The sequence below is a fragment of the Salvelinus fontinalis genome, chromosome 18, assembly GCF_029448725.1.
Source record: "Salvelinus fontinalis isolate EN_2023a chromosome 18, ASM2944872v1, whole genome shotgun sequence".
Taxonomy (NCBI): Eukaryota; Metazoa; Chordata; class Actinopteri; order Salmoniformes; family Salmonidae; genus Salvelinus; species Salvelinus fontinalis.
In genome coordinates, this window is record NC_074682.1 from 29,095,935 (window position 1) to 29,117,649 (window position 21,715).

Below are 21,715 nucleotides of genomic sequence, written 5' to 3' on the forward strand. Positions count from 1 at the left end.
GAGTATTGGAAGCTATTTTGTAGATGACATCGCCAAAGTCGAGGATCGGTAGGATAGTCAGTTTTACTAGGGTAAGTTTGGCGGCGTGAGTGAAGGAGGCTTTGTTGCGAAATAGAAAGCCGACTCTCGATTTGATTTTGGATTGGAGATGTTTTATATGAGTCTGGAAGGAGCGTTTGCAGTCTGGCCAGACACCTAGATACTTATAGATGTCCACATATTCTAGGTCGGAACCATCCAGGGTGGTGATGCTAGTCGGGCGTGGGGGTGCAGGCAGCTACCGGTTGAAAAGCATGCATTTGGTTTTACTAGCGTTTAAGAGCAGTTGGAGGCCACGGAAGGAGTGTTGTATGGCATTGAAGCTCGTTTGGAGGTTAGATAGCACAATGTCCAAGGAAGGGCCAGAAGTATACAGAATGGTGTCGTCTGCGTAGAGGTGGATCAGGGAATCGCCCGCAGCAAGAGCAACATCATTGATATATACAGAGAAAAGAGTCGGCCCAAGAATTGAACCCTGTGGTACCCCCATAGAGACTGCCAGAGGACCGGACAACATGCCCTCCGATTTGACACACTGAACTCTGTCTGCGAAGTAGTTGGTGAACCAGGCAAGGCAGTCATTAGAAAAACCGAGGCTACTGAGTCTGCCGATAAGAATATGGTGATTGACAGAGTCGAAAGCCTTGGCCAGGTCGATGAAGACGGCTGCACAGTACTGTCTTTTATCGATGGCGGTTATGATATCGTTTAGTACCTTGAGCGTGGCTGAGGTGCACCCGTGACCGGCTCGGAAACCGGATTGCACAGCGGAGAAGGTACGGTGGGATTCGAGATGGTCAGTGATCTGTTTGTTGACTTGGCTTTCGAAGACCTTAGATAGGCAGGGCAGGATGGATATAGGTCTGTAACAGTTTGGGTCCAGGGTGTCTCCCCCTTTGAAGAGGGGGATGACCGCGGCAACTTTCCAATCCTTGGGGATCTCAGATGATACGAAGGAGAGGTTGAACAGGCTGGAAATAGGGGGTGCGACAATGGCGGCGGACAGTTTCAGAAATAGAGGGTCCAGATTGTCAAGTCCAGCTGATTGGTATGGGTCCAGGTTTTGCAGCTCTTTCAGAACATCTGCTATCTGGATTTGAGTAAAGGAGAAGCTGGGGAGGCTTGGGCGAGCTGGGGGGGCGGAGCTGTTGGCCAGGGTTGGAGTAGCCAGGAGGAAGGCATTGCCAGCCATTGAGAAATGCTTGTTGAAGTCTTTGATTATCACGGATTTATCGGTGGTGACCGTGTTACCTAACCTCAGTGCAGTGGGCAGCTGGGAGGAGGTGCTCTTGTTCTCCATGGACTTTGTGTCCCAGAACTTTTTGAGCTACAGGATGCAAATACCTGCTTGAAAAAGCTGGCCTTTGCTTTCCTGACTGACTGCGTGTATTGGTTCCCGACTTCCCTGAACAGTTGCATATCGCGGGGAATATTCGATGCTATTGCAGTTTGCCACAGGATGTTTTTGTGCTGGTCGAGGGCAGTCAGGTCTGGAGTGAAGCAAGGGCTATATCTGTTCTTAGTTCTGCATTTTTTGAACGGAGCATGCTTGTCTAAGATGGTGAGGAAGTTACTTTTAAAGAATGACCAGGCATCCTCAACTGACGGGATGAGGTCAATATCCTTCCAGGATACCCGGGCCAGGTCGATTAGAAAGGCCTGCTCGCAGAAGTGTTTTAGGGAGCGTTTGACAGTGATGAGGGGTGGTCGTTTGACAGCGGACCCGTAGCGGATACAGGCAATGAGGCAGTGATGGCTGAGATCCTGATTGAAGACAGCAGAGGTGTATTTGGAGGGCAAGTTGGTCAGGATAATGTCTATTAGGGTGCCCATGTTTACGGATTTAGGGTTGTACCTGGTGGGTTCCTTGATGATTTGTGTGAGATTGAGGGCATTTAGCTTAGATTGTAGGACTGCCGGGGTGTTAAACATATCCCAGTTTAGGTCACCTAACAGAACAAACTCTGAAGCTCAATTCACAGATGGTGTCCAGGGCACAGCTGGGAGCTGAGGGGGGTCGGTAGCAGGCGGCAACAGTGAGAGACTTATTTCTGGAGAGATTCATTTTTAAAATTAGAAGTTTGAACTGTTTGGGCATAGACCTGGAAAGTATGACAGAACTTTGCAGGCTATCTCTGCAGTAGATTGCAACTCCTCCCCCTTTGGCAGTTCTATCTTGACGGAAAGTGTTATAGTTGGGTATGGAAATCTCAGAATTTTTGGTGGCCTTCGTAAGCCAGGATTCAGACACGGCAAGGACATCAGGGTTGGCAGAGTGTGCTAAAGCAGTGAGTAAAACAATCTTAGGGAGGAGGCTTCTGATGTTGACATGCATGAAACCAAGGCTTTTTCGATCACAAAAGTCAACAAATGAGGGTGCCTGGGGACATGCAGGGCCTGGGTTTACATCCACATCACCCGAGGAACAAAGGAGTAGTAGGATGAGGGTGCGGCTAAAGGCTATCAAAACTGGTCGCCTAGAGCGTTGGGGACAAGGAATAAAAGGAGCAGATTTATGGGCGTGGTAGAATATATTCCGGGCATAATGTGCAGACAGGGGTATGGTGGGGTGCGGGTACAGCGGAGGTAAGCCCAGGCACTGAGTGATGATAAGAGAGGTTGTATCTCTGGACATGCTGGTTATAATGGGTGAGGTCACCGCATGTGTGGGAGGTGTGACAAAGGAGGTATCAGAGGTATTAGGAGTGGAACTACGGGCTCCATTGTGAACTGAAACAATGATAACTAACCCGAACAACAGTATTCAAGGCATATTGATATTCGAGAGAGACATATAGTAAGGCATAAAGTAAAGTAATCGCAGGTCTTGATTGGGAGAGCTAGCTAAAACAACAGATGAGACAACAGCAGCTAGTCAGCTAACACAACAACAGCAGGTAAAATGGCGATGACTAGGCAGAGAGGGTCGGATTAACTACACACAGAGCCTGAGTTCGCGGCTGGGGCCGACAGATAAACACAAATAAACAGAATGGAGTACCGTGATTAATGGACAGTCCAGCAGGCATCAGCTATGTAGCCAAGTGATCATGGTGTCCAGGGGGGATTAGTGGATGGAGCAGGGAAGCCGTCACCACGCTAGCACGGGGCGTTTAAAGTTAGTAGCCCGGGGGTGGTCTGCTCAGACGGAGGCCGGTTGAGGGCACAGCGGATGGAGTATTCGTCGGCAGACCACGTCTGGTTTGCTAACTGGTTTGCTAATTTTGTTGCTAGCTTCGTGGCAGTGACGTTAGGGGATAGCTTCGGTACTGGGTGCCACGGAGGGTGCAAGCTAGCTTTGAGCTAGCTAGCTGCAAGCTGTGAGCTAGCTGTGAGGATCAGACGTAGTGGCTCAGGGATTACGGCAGGAATCCGGCGTTGTTGTGGAGAGACAGTCCGATGCTGGTAGATTGGCGAGTAATATCCAGGCTAAGAACAGGGCTGGTGTCTGTGCAGAAGGTAAAAGTGACTAAATAGCTTGTAGGTGATTAGCTGGTTAGCTACTGGAGGTTCTTGAATGTGTTCCAAAGTTAAAAATAATAGCGATTCCGTATCACGTTGGGTGAGGCAGGTTACCGGAAGGTATAATCGAATTAAAAATCGAAAAAAGATAGATTTAAAAAAATATATATATACAAAAAATATGAAAAATACAAAAGTACACGGGAGGACGGACAAAACACGCCTACACTGCTACGCCATCTTTTTTGATTGAATGGTTTCCCTCTTTCTCCATGACTCTGCTTGTCAACAACGATCCATGGCAGATCCTGCTCGAGTCTTTCCGCCGGTGATGCCGCCTTTCTCCTGGCGGTATACTCCACTGGGATGCCCCTCGACTTCATGTCCTCAGGCGCCTCGTCTGCATGCTCGTATGTAACCGGGCCATTTTCCAGAAACACCCATTTTTGCCGGGAATGGTGTTTGGAAGCGAATACCCTTCTGTTTAAGTGCTTTCTTAATGGGGGTATTCTTTCCTCCTTTTCAGTATCTCTCCCGCGTAGTCATGATCAAAGAACACTCGTTGGCCTTGGAAGCTAACAGGCTTTTTCCAGGTTGCATGTAAGACTTCCCTTTGACTGAGAATTTTAGGAACTGTACTACTATGGATCTTGGTGGGGCGCCGCTGGGTGGTTTTGAGGCCATTGCTCTCTCGATTTCCAGGTCAGTGTCATCTTCAAGTATTTATTTGAATAGATCCTCCACGAATTTGGGCATAGAATCTTTTCTGCGCCCTCTACTACGTTATGTTGTTTCGACGTGAGAAACCTTGGAGTTCTGTCACTTTTGCCTGTAGTGCGTGTTGGCTTTTCAGTGACTGTTCAAGTATTTCCTTGACTGCGGAGTTCCATGTGTCCGTTTCCCCAATGTGCTGTTCTGCACCCCCCATTCTTGTAGATATGCTGTGAAGTTCTTTATTGTTTTCTTCAAGTTTCTGGTTAATGTCCTTCTTGAACTCATTTAGTTATTTTCTTACATTTTCTCGAAGTTCCTCTCGTAAGCCTGTGAGCGCCTCGCGCAATTCCTCCTTTATCACCTCGTGAAATTTGTTTTTTTTGCTGCTGCTATCTTATTTGCGCTAGCATTAGCCATCTCGGGTTCATCGACGATTATATCTTCTGCTGTCTTGTTACGGGCTGTTGTTGTAGCTCCGCAACCTTATCCTATTTTCCCCTTTACCAAGTTAGTATAATGCTCAGAGTAATACTTGAATTTAGGGGAGGGGAACACCCAACCGATGTGCAGTACGAAAAACTAGGCAGCCATTTCCTAAGTTGTGTCACAAGAATCCCATTTGTAAACATTTTTAAAAACATAATCCCACATTATGGGGTTAAATCTTGACTGTAACAACAACATGTGGAAAAAGTCAAGGGGTGTGAATACCCTGTAAAAGGTACTGTACGTCTATTTCAGTCTGTTTCAGGTTTTACATCACATCTACACATGTAGTTTCATTATAATAATCGTATTTCCTTCTTTTATCTTTGTATTTGTCAGTGGGCCAATCAACGGAATGAAGTTCAGTGTGTGTGTGTGAGAGAGTGTTTCCGTTTGCCGGTAAAAATATATGAAAAGCTGATAAATAAAATTCGCCCCAAACAAATGTCCGGGAGAATTAAAAAATCCCCTTTACAAAATATTGCTTTTTAGGCTATTCATGGACAAAAACACCAGGAGATGTAAATACAGTGCATTCAGAAATCCCGCTCGCTCGCTGCATCCCGCTCTCTGCCACCCGCTCGCTCGCTGCCTCTCTGCCACCCGCTCGCCCGACCTGCAACCCGCTGCCGCTCACCCGCTCGCCCACCCACCCGCTCTGCCGCCCGCCCGCTCTGCCTCTCTGCCGAAAGCCCGCCCGCTCTGCCTAACGCCCTCCCGCCCGCTCTGCCTCTGCCGTACACCCTCCCGCCCGCTATGCCTCTCTCCCGAACATCCTCCCGCCCGCCCGCTCTGCCAAACGCCCGCTCTGCCTCTCTGCCGCCAACCCGCTAACTATGCCTCTCGCCTACTCGCTCGCTCTGCCTCTCCCTGCCTCCCTCCCGCACGCTCACTCTGCCTCTCCCTGCCTCCCGCTTGCTCTCCCGCTCTGCCTCTCCCTCCCGCCCGCCCTCCCGCTCCCTCTGCCCTCCCGCTCCCTCCCGCTCGCTCTGCCTGTTCACCGCCTGCCCGCTCGCTCGCCCAGCCTCTCTGCCGCTCACTCGCCCTCTCTGCCACCAGCCCGCTCTGCCACTCGCCCGCCCGCTCTGCCTCCCGCTTGCTCTGCCTGTCCACCGCCCACCCGCTCGCTTGCTCTGCCTCTCGCTCTGCCTCTCTGCTGCCCGCTCTGCCTCCTGCCCGCTCTGCCTCCTGCCCGCTCTGCCTGCCGCCCGCTCTGCCTCTCTGCCGCCCGCCCGCTCTGCCGCCCGCCAGCCCGCCCGCCCGCCTCTCTGCCGCCCGCCAGCCCGCCCACCTCTCTGCCGCCCGCCCGCCCGCCCGCCCGCCTCTCTGCCGCCCGCCCGCTCTGCCGCCCGCCAGCCCGCCCGCCCGCCTCTCTGCCGCCCGCCAGCCCGCCCGCCTCTCTGCCGCCCGCCCGCCCGCCCGCCTCTCTGCCGCCAGCCAGCCCGCCCGCCCGCCTCTCTGCCGCCAGCCAGCCCGCCTCACTGCCGCCAGCCCGCCCGCCAGCCAGCTCGCCCGCCCGCCTCTCTGCCGCCAGCCAGCTCGCCCGCCCGCCTCTCTGCCGCCAGCCAGCTCGCCCGCCCGCCTCTCTGCCGCCAGCCAGCTCTGCCGCCAGCCAGCTCGCCCGCCCGCCTCTCTGCCGCCAGCCAGCTCGCCCGCCCGCCTCTCTGCCGCCAGCCAGCTCGCCCGCCCGCCTCTCTGCCGCCAGCCAGCTCGCCCGCCCGCCTCTCTGCCGCCAGCCAGCTCGCCCGCCCGCCTCTCTGCCGCCAGCCAGCTCGCCCGCCCGCCTCTCTGCCGCCAGCCAGCTCGCCCGCCCGCCTCTCTGCCGCCAGCCAGCTCGCCCGCCTCTCTGCCGCCAGCCAGCTCGCCCGCCTCTCTGCCGCCAGCCAGCTCGCCCGCCTCTCTGCCGCCAGCCAGCTCGCCCGCCTCTCTGCCGCCAGCCAGCTCGCCCGCCTCTCTGCCGCCAGCCAGCCCGCCCGCCTCTCTGCCGCCAGCCAGCCCGCCCGCCTCTCTGCCGCCAGCCAGCCCGCCCGCCTCTCTGCCGCCAGCCAGCCCGCCCGCCTCTCTGCCGCCAGCCCGCCCGCCCGCCTCTCTGCCGCCAGCCAGCCCGCCCGCCTCTCTGCCGCCAGCCAGCTCGCCCGCCCGCCTCTCTGCCGCCAGCCAGCTCGCCCGCCCGCCTCTCTGCCGCCAGCCAGCTCGCCCGCCCGCCTCTCTGCCGCCAGCCAGCTCGCCCGCCCGCCTCTCTGCCGCCAGCCAGCTCGCCCGCCCGCCTCTCTGCCGCCAGCCAGCTCGCCCGCCCGCCTCTCTGCCGCCAGCCAGCTCGCCCGCCCGCCTCTCTGCCGCCAGCCAGCTCGCCCGCCCGCCTCTCTGCCGCCAGCCAGCTCGCCCGCCCGCCTCTCTGCCGCCAGCCAGCTCGCCCGCCCGCCTCTCTGCCGCCAGCCAGCTCGCCCGCCCGCCTCTCTGCCGCCAGCCAGCCCGCCCGCCTCTCTGCCGCCAGCCCGCCCGCCCGCCTCTCTGCCGCCAGCCAGCCCGCCCGCCTCTCTGCCGCCAGCCCGCCCGCCCGCCTCTCTGCCGCCAGCCCGCCCGCCCGCCTCTTTGCCGCCAGCCTCTCTGCCGCCAGCCCGCCCGCCCGCCTCTCTGCCGCCAGCTCGCCCGCCCGCCTCTCTGCCGCCAGCTCACCTCTCTGCCGCCAGCCAGCTCTCCCGCCCGCCTCTCTGCCGCCAGCCAGCTCGCCCGCCCGCCTCTCTGCCGCCAGCCAGCTCGCCCGCCCGCCTCTCTGCCGCCAGCCAGCTCGCCCGCCCGCCTCTCTGCCGCCAGCCAGCTCGCCCGCCCGCCTCTCTGCCGCCAGCCAGCTCGCCCGCCCGCCTCTCTGCCGCCAGCCAGCTCGCCCGCCCGCCTCTCTGCCGCCAGCCAGCTCGCCCGCCCGCCTCTCTGCCGCCAGCCAGCTCGCCCGCCCGCCTCTCTGCCGCCAGCCAGCTCGCCCGCCCGCCTCTCTGCCGCCAGCCAGCTCGCCCGCCCGCCTCTCTGCCGCCAGCCAGCTCGCCCGCCCGCCTCTCTGCCGCCAGCCAGCTCGCCCGCCCGCCTCTCTGCCGCCAGCCAGCTCGCCCGCCCGCCTCTCTGCCGCCAGCCAGCTCGCCCGCCCGCCTCTCTGCCGCCAGCCAGCTCGCCCGCCCGCCTCTCTGCCGCCAGCCAGCTCGCCCGCCCGCCTCTCTGCCGCCAGCCAGCTCGCCCGCCCGCCTCTCTGCCGCCAGCCAGCTCGCCCGCCCGCCTCTCTGCCGCCAGCCAGCTCGCCCGCCCGCCTCTCTGCCGCCAGCCAGCTCGCCCGCCTCTCTGCCGCCAGCCAGCTCGCCCGCCTCTCTGCCGCCAGCCAGCTCGCCCGCCTCTCTGCCGCCAGCCAGCTCGCCCGCCTCTCTGCCGCCAGCCAGCTCGCCCGCCTCTCTGCCGCCAGCCAGCTCGCCCGCCTCTCTGCCGCCAGCCAGCTCGCCCGCCTCTCTGCCGCCAGCCAGCTCGCCCGCCTCTCTGCCGCCAGCCAGCTCGCCCGCCTCTCTGCCGCCAGCCAGCTCGCCCGCCTCTCTGCCGCCAGCCAGCTCGCCCGCCTCTCTGCCGCCAGCCAGCTCGCCCGCCTCTCTGCCGCCAGCCAGCTCGCCCGCCTCTCTGCCGCCAGCCAGCTCGCCCGCCTCTCTGCCGCCAGCCAGCTCGCCCGCCTCTCTGCCGCCAGCTCGCTCGATTCCAGGTGAGTCCATGAAGCACTTATGCGTGTAATGATGGTGACAAGTGTGCGCAATGATGGGCAGCCTAGCGTCCTCGAGCGCCAAAGTGGAAGTGCGAGCAGTCGTGAGAGAAAACTATTGTTGCACATCCCTGATCACTCCATTGAAGCAACAAAAACTGGTTTTCAATGTAAAACGTGACCCCTGTCAATGCACAGCTGTACTCAGCTGCTCCTGCATTCTCCCATTGTGCTATTTACAAAACAAACAGTTGACTGGCCCAACTGTTCTGGGGAACTACGGTAAGCTGCATAATGTCAAATAATGTGACAGGTCAAACCTGTCTGCATACCACCCTGCATACCACTGCTGGCTTGCTTCTGAAGCTAAGCAGGGTTGGTCCTGGTCAGTCCCTGGATGGGAGACCAGATGCTGCTGGAAGTGGTGTTGGAGGGCCAGTAGGAGGCACTCTTTCCTCTGGTCTAAACAATATCCCAATGCCCCAGGGCAGTGATTGGGGACACTGTCCTGTATAGGGTGCCGTCTTTCGGATGGGACGTTAAACGGGTGTCCTGACTCTCTGAGGTCATTAAAGATCCCATGGCACTTATCGTAAGAGTAGGGGTGTTAACCCCGGTGTCCTGGCTAAATTCCCAATCTGGCCCTCAAACCATCATGGTCACCTAATAATCCCCAGTTTACAATTGGCTCATTCATCCCCCTCCTCTCCCCTGTAACTATTCCCCAGGTCGTTGCTGCAAATGAGAACGTGTTCTCAGTCAACGTACCTGGTAAAATAACGGTAAAATAAATAAAAATAAAAAAATAAATAAAAAATGAAGAACTTGATCTGCTTTATCTCCTTAAGTTGACTACAAGTATTACCTTAAAAAGTAGCTACAAATATTAAAATTGAGTGAAAAACTTAATAAGTAGTTAAATCGGTATTGACCATCCTGTGGCTATTTCCAAATACCCCGATATGACAGGTCACTATATATAGTACACCGCCCAAGTAGGGCTGTACGATATGGCCCAAAAATTATATAATGGTATTTTTCAACTATGACGGTATTTGATGTTTTTGATTAATAATAGTTCTAAATATGCTTTATTTGACCCAAGGGTGGCAACACATTTATTCTAAATGATTTCAATGGGTCTTTCTCCATTCTGATTGTTTTATACTGTTCAATTCAAATTTAACCTAAAATAAATTCCTGCACTCATTTGAGATCAATTTCACACTGCCACAATATGGGCAAAAATACTAGGCTTTATTTTTAACCAAATGTTGCAATTGCGATTTAGCTCAAAACACTTGGGTGAACTTTTGGAATCATGGAAATAGAATGTTTATTATAATTCTATAGTTAGAAGAATATAAATAATAGTGGGCACTTTGAATACAGTATTGTTTGACATGACAACGAATGAAAATGCCATGGACAAGTTATTGTGACAGGTCTGTTTGTAAAGCAGCATGGAGAGAGAGCGGAGAGGGATGACTCAAGTAGTGGAGTAAACTATAAAAATGGACGTAACACAGCGTATCACATTTAACAAATCAAACATTCAAATACGTTACAGAAGGTAAAGTAAAAACACAAACCGGTCCGTGCATAAATACCCGTATATAGTAAAATACGATATACCGCCCAGCGCTACGCCGAAGCCTACTAAACACACACACGCACCACTGACATAGCCCTCTCCAGTCTCTGGGACTGTAGCAGCGACTGGGACACTGCAGGATCATAACCCCACAGGCTGCTCTCTCTCCCCTTCTCTCCACCTGGGATAGGTGCAAACCCAAACAGCCGTGCAAGCTTAACACTGTCTGTGTGTGAGGTGCACACGTGTCTGTGGCCCTGTCAGAGAGGAGAGGAGGAAGCTGTGGATAGGGTGCCAAAAGGGCTTAGCCTCTGCTATGAATCGGGACTCTGAGACCAGTTCAACTCTCAGTGCACTCAACCCTAAAAATGAGGAGAGGATTTATGAAGTGAAGAGAGGGGTATTGAAAAGAGGAGAGAGGAAAGAGTAGTGGAATAAGAAGAGAAGTGAGGAGAGAGGAAAGAGTAGTGGAATAAGAAGAGAAGTGAGGAGAGAGGAGAGAGGAGTGGAATACGAAGAGAAGTGAGGAGAGAGGTTAGACATTTTTGCAAAATGTATTACAAAAACAAACAAAAAAATACTTTGCATAAGTACTCGGACCCTTAGCTATGAGACTCAAAATTGAGCTCAGGTGCATCCTGTTTCCATTGATCATCCTTGAGAAGTTTCTACAACTTGATTGGAGTCCACCTGTGGTAAACTCAATTGATTGGACATGATTTGGAAAGGCACACACCTGTCTATATAAGGTTCCACAGTTGACAGTACATGTCAGAGCAAACACCAAGCCATGAGGTCAAAGGAATTGTCCTTTGAGCTCTGAGACAGGATTGTGTCAAAGCACAGATCTGGGGTAGGGTACCAAAACATTTTTGCACCACTGAAAGTCCCCAAGAACACAGTGGCCTACATTATACGTTAATGGAAGACGTTTGGAACCACCAATACTCTTCCTAGAGCTGTCCGCCCCACCAAACTGAGCAACCGGGGAAAAAGGGCCTTGGTCAGGGAGATGACCAATAACCCGATGGTCACTGACAGAGCTCCAGAGTTCCTCTGTGGAGATGGGAGAACCTTCCAGAAGGACAACCATCTCTGCAGCACTCCACCAATCAGGCCGTTATGGTAGAGTTGCCAGACAGAAGCCATTTTCCTCCAGATGCCAAGTATCACATCTGGAGGAAACCTGGCACCATCCCTAAGGTGAAGCATGGTGATGGCAGCATCATGCTGTAGGGATGATCGAGGGAAAGATGAACAGAGCAAATTACAGAGATCCTTCATGAAAACCTGCTCCAGAGCGCTCAGGACCTCAGACTGAGGGAGAAGGTTCACCTTCCAACAGGACAACGACCCTAAGCACACAGCCAAGACAACGCAGGAGTGGCTTCGGGACAAGTCTCTGAATGTCCTTGAGTGGCCCATCCAGAGCCTGGACTTGAACTCGATCAAACATCTTTTGAGAGACGTTAAAATATCTGTGCAACAACGCTCCCCTTCCATCCTGACAGAGCTTGAGAGGATCTGCAAAGAATGGGAAAAACTCCTCAAATACAGGTGTAGCGTTATACCCAAGAACACTGGAGGCTGTAATCGCTGCCAAAGATGCTTCAACAAAGTACTCTGTAAAGGGTCTGAATACCTATGTAAATGTATTATTGAAGTGTATTTTTAATAAATTTGCTAACATTTCTAAAATACCTGTTTTTGCTTTGTCATTCTGGGGTATTGTGTGTACATTGATCAGGGAAAAAACAACTTAATACATTTTAGAATAAGGCTGTAACGTAACATGTAGAAAAAGTCAAGGGGTCTGAATACTTTCCGAATGCTCTGTATGTGGAGCACTGCAACACATGACTTTTCAGAAGGAAAGCCTGGATACAGTCTGTAAGCTGTCTTTCCCTTGCCCAAGAGGATCTTCTTGACACACGCACACACACACAGACACACAGACACACATCTCTTAATTAGAGAGAACAGATGCTGGCAGGCTAAACTGAGTAAACACAGCTTGATATAACCTCCCTGAACGCACTGAAGCTACGCACACAATCCTCATTGCAATACACACCAACTTTCACAAATACACACATTGCAATACTTGGGCTGACCATATTTAGTCAACTGGTCGATTGTTTGTTCGACCAAGATTTCTTTAGTCGAGCAGTTGCAAACACACTGAACAAAAATATAAAATGCAACATGTAAAGTGTCCCATAAAAAATCCCAGAAATGTTCCATATGCACAAAAGGTTATTTCTCTCAAATTGTGTTCCTTGGTGTCCACATCACCAACAAACTATCATGGTCCAAACACACTAAGACAGTCGTGAAGAGGGCACGACAACGCCTATTCCCCCCTCAGGAGACTGAAATGATTTGGCATGGGTCCTCAGACCCTCAAAAGGTTCTACAGCTGTACGATTGAGAGCATCCTGACTGGTTGCATTACTGCCTGGTAGAGCAACTGCTCGGGCTCCGACCGCAAAGCGCTACAGAGGGTACGGCCCAGTATATCTATCACTGGGGTCAATCCTCCAAACCATCCAGGACCTCTATACCAGGCGGTGTCAGATGTAGGCCCTAAAAATTGCCAAAGACTCCAGCCACCCAAGTCAGATGGTTCACTCTACTACCGCATGGCAAGCGGTACCGGAGTGGACACATTGTTTGCCCACTGCACCACATAGGCTGCATTTGTGAGGAACAAGTTTTGGTTTATTTCTTTCCATTTAGGAGTTGTCCATTTATTAACTGTCTTTTGTTTGTAGCGCTCCTGTCAATGTTGAGTAAGGATGCGCACATGATTATGCATAGAAGTAGGCCTAGGCTACAAAGTAAGCCTTGCGTACAAATGTATGCCTACAGATAAGCCCATTTGGGGATCTGATAGTATATCTGATTGTCTTAACTCAACACCACTGTGGAGCTTCTCAACCTAATTTTTTCTTTACCTCAAACAGCAAGAAAACAAAAGTCTGTTTCTACATCCACTGCGAATGACAATATTTCCTCAGCTTAGCCTATTTGGAAAATCTTTCCAGCTCTGTTTTAAAATAACCACTCGGAGTGAAAGGGGAAGAAAAAAGATGTCATGCTCTGTTCCGGTGTAGTCATAAAATAGGCCTACCTGATTACTTCTTATCCCTTTTGCAAATAGCCTACAGCTGTGTGTCTGGAGCAGGACACTGAGGGTGCAGAGTATTTTATAAGTTTGCTAGCAAGAGCTTCAGGTCAGACCAAGTTGATAATTGATACAATGTTTCAAGTTCTTTGCAGACAGACCATGTGTTGCCAATGTGATTTATAAGATATTTCTTTTTAAAATCAGGATATTTTCTACCTGCAGGCTGCAATGTTTTTATTTGTTGGCTTCATGTAGGCTATTTGTACATAGTTGGCAATGGCAATAGAAGCTCCTTTTAGAATTTTGATTAACCACATGATCACGATTTGGAGATACGAAGACTCAAGACTCAAATTAAATGAAACTGTTCCACAAAAATGTGCATATGAAAATCATAACTGGCACGCAGATCTGTAGAAATGGTAAGATAAATTGGCACGCCAAATGGAAAAGGTTGCTGACCACTGGTGTAGCCAATTACCGGTGACTTCTGGAGCTTAACCACAGAATCTGTGAAGGCCAGCAGAAGCAGCAGGAGGGGCAGGAACAGGTTCTTCTGGTTAGGCTGTCTTGATCTCTGGCTCCATCTTGAGCCATATGCGTGTCTTAATTATTTAAATCACAGTGTGCTTAAAGCATCAGACAAGCTCAGTAGCCTACATATAGTTTATTTGATTAAAACACATAGGATGTGTCTATGTGACCAACCAGCTCAAAATCGGTCTAATGTAGCAAAATTTGAAATTGTGTTTTTTACATTGGATGCAAGCCTCCACGTCTCCTGATGTACAGGCCTGTCTCCTGGTAGCGCCTCCATAATCTGGACACTACGCTGACAGACACAGCAAACCTTCTTGCCACAGCTCGCATTGATGTGCCATCCTGGATGAGCTGCACTACCTGAGCCACTTGTGTGGGTTGTAGACTCCTACTCGTGCTACCATTAGAGTGAGAGCACCGCCAGCATTCAAAAGTGACCAAAACATCAGCCAGGAAGCATAGGAACTGAGAAGTGGTCTGTGGTCACCACCTGCAGAATCACTCCTTTATTGGGGGTGTCTTGCTAATTGCCTATAATTTCCACCTTTTGTCTATTCCATTTGCACAACAGCATGTGAAATTTATTGTGAATCAGTGTTGCTGCTTAAGTGGACAGTTTGATTTCACAGAAGTGTGATTGACTTGGAGTTACATTGTGTTGTTTAAGTGTTCCCTTTATTTTTTTGAGCAGTGTAGTATACATACCACACACAGTCAAAGGTTTGGACACACCTACTCATTCAAAGGTTTTTCTTCATTTTTACTATTTTCTTTATTGCAGAATAATAGTGAAGACATCAAAACTATGAAATAAGACATGGAATAATAATCTAAATATCTTTTATATTTGAGATTCTTCAAAGTCGCCACCCTTTGCCTTGATGACAGCTTTGCACACGCTTGGCATTCTCTCAACCAGCTTCATGAGAAGTCACTTGGAATGTATTTCAATTAACAAGTGTGCCTTCTTTAAAAGTGAATTTATGGAATTTGTTTATTTCTTAATGCGTTTCAGCCAATCAGTTGTGCTGTGACAAGGTAGGGTTGGTATACAGAAGATAGCTCTATTTGGTAAAAGACCAAGGCCATATTATGACAAGAACAGCTCAAATAAGCAAAAATAAATGACGGTCCATCATTATTTTAAAACATGCAGGTCAGTCAATCTGGAAAATTTCAAGAACTTTGAAAGTTTCTTCAAGTGCAGTTGCAAAAACCATCAAGCGCTGTGATGAAACTGGCGCTCATGAGGCCCAACACAGGAAAGGAAGACCCGAGTTACCTCTGCTGCAGAGGATCAGTTCATTAGAGTTACCAGCCTCAGAAAATCTGAAATTAACTGCACCTCAGATTGCAGCCCAAAATGGTTCAGAGTTCAAGTATCAGACACAACTGTTCAGAGGAGACTGCTTGAATCAGGCCTTCATGGTCAAATTGGTCGAATTTCTGCAAAGAAACCACTACTAATGGACACCAATAATAAGAAGACTTGCTTGGGGCAAGAAACACGAGCAATGGACATTAGACTGGTGGAAATCTGTCCTTTCTTCTGATGAGTCCAAATTTGTGATTTTTGGTTCAAACCGCTGTGTCTTTGTGAGACGTGGAGTAGGTGAACAGATGACCTCCACATGTGTGGTTCACACACCGTGAAGCATGGAGGAGGAGGTGTGGTGGTGCTTTGCTGGTGACACTATCTGTGATATATTTAGAATTCAAGGCACACCTAACCAGCATTCTGCAGCGATATGCCATCCCATCTGGTTTGCTCTTAATGGGACTATCATTTGTTTTTTAACATGATAATGACCTAAAACACCTCCAGGCTGTGTAAGGCCTATTTGACAAAGAAGGAAAGTGATGGAGTGCTGCATCAGATGACCTGGCCTCCACAATCACCCAACCTCAACCCAATTGAGATGGTTTGGGATGAGTTGGACTGCAGAGTGAAAGAAAACCAGCAAAACAAGTGCTCAGCATATGTGGGAACTCCTTCAAGACTGTTGGAAAAGCATTCCTCATGAAGCTGGTTGAGAGAATGCCAAGGTGTCGTCAAGGCAAAGGGTGGCTACTTTGAAGAATCTAAAATATATTTTGATTTGGTTAACACTTTTTTGGTTACTAAATGATTCTATATGTGTTATTTCATAGTTCTGATGTCTTCATTATTATTATACAATGTAGAAAATAGTAGAAATAAAGACAAACTCCTGAATGAGTAGATGTATCCAAACCTTTGACTGGTACTGTACAGATGTCTATATTGTTTTTATTTAATTGAACCTTTCTTTAACTAGGCAAGTCAGTTAAGAAATAATTTGTATTTACAATAACGGCCTACCCCGGCCAAACCCAGACGACGCTGGGCCAAATGTGCGCGCCTATGGGACTCCCAATCACGGACGGATGTGATACAGCCTGGATTCGAACCAGGGACTGCAGTGTCGCCTGTTACACTGACATGCAGTGCCTTAGAACGCTGCACCTTCATATACACACACACACAGTGGGGAGAACAAGTATTTGATACACTGCCGATTTTGCAGGTTTTCCTACTTACAAAGCATGTAGAGGTCTGTAATTTTTATCATAGGTACACTTCAACTGTGAGAGACGGAATCTAAAATCACATTGTATGATTTTTAAGTAATTAATTTGCATTTTATTGCATGACATAAGTATTTGATCACCTACCAACCAGTAAGAATTCCGGCTCTCACAGACCTGTTAGTTTTTCTTTAAGAAGCCCTCCTGTTCTCCACTCATTACCTGTATTAACTGCACCTGTTTGAACTCGTTACCTTTATAATAGACACCTGTCCACACACTCAATCAAACAGAATCCAACCTCTCCACAATGGCCAAGACCAGAGAGCTGTGTAAGGACATCAGGGATAAAATTGTAGACCTGCACAAGGCTGGGATGGGCTACAGGACAAGCAGCTTGGTGAGAAGGCAACAACTGTTAGCGCAATTATTAGAAAATGGAAGAAGTTCAAGATGACAGTCAATCACCCTCGGTCTGGGGCTCCATGCAAGATCTCACCTCGTGGGGCATCAATGATCATGAGGAAGGTGAGGGATCAGCCCAGAACTACACGGCAGGACCTGGTCAATGACCTGAAGAGAGCTGGGACCACAGTCTCAAAGAAAACCATTAGTAACACACTACGCCGTCATGGATTAAAATCCTGCAGCGCACGCAAGGTTCCCCTGCTCAAGCCAGCGCATGTCCAGGCCCGTCTGAAGTTTGCCAATGACCATCTAGATGATCCAGAGGAGGAATGAGAGAAGGTCATGTGGTCTGATGAGACAAAAATAGAGCTTTTTGGTCTAAACTCCACTCGCCGTACAACCCCAAGAACACCATCCCAACCGTGAAGCATGGAGGTGGAAACATCATACTTTGGAGATGCTTTTTTGCAAAGGGGACAGGACGACTGCACCGTATTGAGGGGAAGATGGATGGGGCCATGTGTCGCGAGATCTTGGCCAACAACCTCATTCCCTCAGTAAGAACATTGAAGATGGGTCGTGGCTGGGTCTTCCAGCATGACAACGACCCGAAACACACAGCCAGGGCAACTAAGGAGTGGCTCCGTAAGAAGCATCTCAAGGTCAGAGTGGCCTAGCCAGTCTCCAGACCTGAACCCAATAGAAAATCTTTGGAGGGAGCTGAAAGTCCGTATTGCCCAGCGACAGCCCCGAAACCTGAAGGATCTGGAGAAGGTCTGTATGGAAGAGTGGGCCAAAATCCTTGCTGCAGTGTGTGTAACCCTGGTCAAGAACTACAGGAAACGTATGATCTCTGTAATTGCAAACAAAGGTTTCTGTACCAAATATTAAGTTCTGCTTTTCTGATGTATCAAATACTTATGTCATGCAATAAAATGCAAATGAATTACTTAATAATCATACAATGTGATTGTCGATTTTTGTTTTAGATTTCCGTCTCACAGTTGAAGTGTACCTATGATAAAAATTACAGACCTCTACATGCTTTGTAAGTAGGAAAACCTGCAAAATCGGCAGTGTATCAAATACTTGTTCTCCCCACTGTATAAATATAAAAACACATGGTCCACTGAAAAGCTGACAGCACCAGTTTCTGTTCTGTCTGGAGTACGATGGATTTCTGATTGCGTCTTGAACCAGCAACCCACAATTACATTTAGCCACAAAGTTGAGACCCTTTAGCAGAGGGCCGAGATACACTTAAGAGGTTAGCGGCTGTGTTCTGACAGTTGTCCAAGATCAGAATACCCAGCAAATCAACATAGACAGACAGGCAGACACAGACAGGCAGACACAGACACACAGAGACGGACAGACACACAAAGCACTCTGCATGTATGCAGTGTCCTTGACTCTTGATCAGGTTGTGTCATATTGATCAAGCTAACAGACATGACAATTAATATTCTCTCAGTTAAAGAGATGAATGAGAGACACTGCAATTATGGCACAGTAATGCTGTCCCACTGTAACGGTATAGTTACAGATTATATAACACCTGTAACAGACTATGCTATATCATGTTTTTACAGCATTAACCACAGCTTACATAGTACTCAATAACTTAAATATACAAAAAATGTATATCAGTGAGGCTGTTCCCCATTGCTTAGCCAGGGGAAGGATGAAGGTGTGATATATAACCAGAGGAGGCTGGTGGGAGAAGCTATAGGAGGATGGGCTCATTGTAATGGCTGGTATGGAATTATTGGAACAGAGTCTAATATGTGGTTTCCATAGGTTTGATACCGTTCCATTTATTCCATTCCAGCCATTACAATGAGCATGTCCTCCTATATTTCTTCCCACCAGCCTCCTTTGTATCAAGCCTATAGTAAGATTATACATTTTCAGTTCACTGCAGCAGTCACACCTAGTCTAGAGTGAAGGGGACTGTGTCTATCTACGGGGATAAAAGCCAGCTTTAAAGCTTGTGCGTGTTGCTGTGCCTGAGGGAGATCCACCTGAATGTTCCGGTGACAATAATACAGCAATAATAGCCGTGGCCCTGCCCTTGGCGGGGAAAATAACAGCAGGGGGAAAATAACAGCCAGATGCCCTCCTTTAGAGGTCACACAATCTGAAAAGTCGTCAAGAGCAGATATTGCGGGGTCTCCCTTCTCTGTAGAAAAGCACTAGCGCGAGAACACACCCAGAAAGAGGAGTGCGAAGGGAGGAGAGGAGGAGATGAGAAGAGACCTGATTACATCCCTTGACATGATGTAAGAAGGGTTGACTTTTCAAAGCACTTATTACTTAACAGAGGTTGTCTCTCCTCTTTCTAAGCTTAAGCTAAAACCTTACATTATGTTTTGCAGTCAACAAGCACAGCCATTCACTACACATGAAATGTAGAATCTGAACTAGGAAAAATAACCACTTGATTAAGCTAAACCTGCATAGCCAGTAATGCAGAGACACATACACATACAAGCAAACGCTCGTGCACACACACACACACACACGGGATGGCCCCTGATTATATCCCAAAGGCCGGGAGATAGCGATATAGTGTCGTTTCATTTTACCATCCAAAGGGAATCCATGCAGCTGGCTATACACTGGTATCCCCCATTGGCCCGGTTCGTTAATAAAGCATTCCCCATTCAGGCTGCAAAGGATTCAATTTGCTCCTTAATTCGCTATATGGAAAGAAAGTGGGAAAAATATGCTTACTTTATTAAACACGATTTTCCACCACCATGCTACAGTGGCTAATGCTAGTCCCGGATTTTGTGTATTGTGTTCAGTGAATCAGGTGACAGCAGACTGTTTTTTCACCCCTGGTCTGATTGGCTGAATGTTTTTTTCCCCCACCTTCTCCTATTAAATCGAGTTAAGGAGGAAATGTATGGTTTTGCAGCCTGAATGGAGAATGTTTTATGTATAAACCGGCTCAGAGGAGATATGAGTGTATGGCCGGCTGCATGGATTCCCTTTGGGTGGTAAGATGAAACGACTCAATATCGCCATCTGCTGGACTTTGGGCTACGCCGATGACAGCTGCGCATTGCTGTCAGTGACATGTCCCACGATTAAAACTATAGGATAAACCCAGGGTCGCATTAAATGCTTCTTCACATGTACAGTAATGTATTTCTAACATGAGAGAAACGACAAACACTCTTTGGTGAAGGACAGACTATATGTCTAAACACGCTAAATCTCCCCCTATTACACAGCAATTAGGTTTGGGGAAATGAAAAAAGAATGCAGCTAATCAACAGCTGTTCCCACCTAGAAAACATCTGTGTTTATTATCAAACTGGGAGGATTGTTTATTGAAACTTGATTATTATGTTCTCACCCAAGTAGGACTAGCTCTGCAGACAACAGGCAATTTGTTGACTTGATAAAGCCAATACAAAACACACGCAACCATTCATTCATTCATTCATTCATTAATTCACACACCTGTGTGGTAGAGAGGCACAGTCCTTACCCGGATGCTGAGGGTAGTCAGACGGCAGGAGATGGTCTCAGTGAGCGCTCATTTCCTTTGCTCAGCTCACCTCACTAACACACAGTCACTGTCTCCACCAGCGGGTAAATCCAGTGTCCCGTATCTCAGACAGAAAAAAACTGTCCTCTTCCGCTTCGGTCAGAGTTGGGTATTGCAAAAGGTCTTTCAGTGAGTAGCCTAGCCTACAGTTTGACATAGAAAAACAAAACAAAAAAACTAAATTATTGGCTATATTATGCAGTTGAGATGGAGAGAGAAATACGTGAGAGATGGATTTGCCCCTATGCGTTATTTGGCATAAATGTGCGTGCTGGATTGATCCGTAGAAGTGCGAGCTATAGCCTACGGTTTTGTTTTGTTTTGTTCCCCATCTGGGCTCCAATTTGACAACTGTGACATTACACAGTGATGGGCTTGATCGCGGCACTTTACAGATTTTTTTTAGATTTCAGTAACTCTACATTAAGTACATGGTAAACTAGAGCAACACGTTACGAGTCCCGAAAGTAAACCAACTTCTGAGATTTCACTTCGAAAACTAACACCCCATAACACCCTTCCTCTACAAATAGGAGGAAATGATCGCACAGAAGAAGGGTCTGCTCGGTTCGAACGCACAGCAGCAGACCCAATAGATTCACTTAGCGAGGTTTCTTGTTTTGTCTAAATTGTGAGTTGGTTCCGGGTTCACGTACATCCGCGGTAAACGTACAGATAAACGCGACCTATCCCCAGACAACTGAAAAATCAGAGCGCACCCGATCGGTTCACCGATTTCCGTGGCTGGAAAAACGAGAGGGATACAGCAGTGTCTGGAGCGAGCGTCGCCGGGGAGAGAAAGAAAGAGAGGGAGGGACCAGCTCGGGATTACCCATTTATAGCTAGAATCCTTAGTTGCTAAATAGATTTTTGGATTTATTAAGGCATGACATATACCCATTGATTCTTGAATAATATAATTCATGAATGCCTCATGAGTTTAGTTCAACTGTCGTACCCCTTTAGAACCCCAAATATAAGCTTGTTTTATTCCAATGTTTGTAGCCGAAAAACATTGTTGAATCTATAATTTTGACATCATCAGTCCTTGCATCCGTAACTCTGTCTATGAATGTGAGAGTGGTTACATTTTCAACAGAACCATCCCTCGGCTGTCTACCAAAACAGAGGCGGGGTGTCCGCTTTGTTATTGTTAAAATTAAGGATTATATCTTCAATCAAACCAAATGTAATTTGTTACATGCCCGAATAGGACAGCTGGAGACCTTACCGTGAAATGCTTCCTTACAAGCCCTTAGCCAACAATGCAGTTTTAAGAAAATATTTACAAAATAAACTAAAGTATGCTGCAGAAATGTTTTGGTACCCTTCCCCATCTGTGCCTTGACACAATCCTGTCTCGGAGCTCTATAGACAATCCCTTCAACCTCATGGCTTTGTTTTTGCTCTGACATGTGTAATTAACTCTTGTGACTATTGTCCCCAAGCAACTGTTATTCTTTTGAAAGTAAAGATAGAATTAGCCGATGCCAATGAGATATATGG

At 49.1% G+C, this 21,715-nt stretch overlaps 2 protein-coding genes across 2 annotated transcripts in view; one reads left to right on the top strand and one right to left on the bottom strand.

Annotated features, from left to right (window-relative positions):
• LOC129816011 (plasma membrane calcium-transporting ATPase 1-like) overlaps positions 1–21,271 on the bottom strand; it is a 188,618-nt gene extending 167,347 nt beyond the window's left edge. The window contains exon 1 of the mRNA XM_055870207.1: positions 20,122–21,271. The gene's annotated coding sequence lies outside the window, so the exon portion shown is untranslated. The remainder of the gene's footprint in view (positions 1–20,121) is intronic.
• LOC129816012 (basic proline-rich protein-like) lies at positions 3,774–8,435 on the top strand. Its single transcript, XM_055870208.1, has 3 exons — positions 3,774–3,829; positions 5,761–6,950; positions 7,045–8,435. Exons 1-3 carry the CDS (start codon positions 3,774–3,776, stop codon positions 8,433–8,435), a joined length of 2,637 nt encoding a protein of 878 aa, XP_055726183.1.
• Positions 21,272–21,715: the final 444 nt, after the last annotated feature.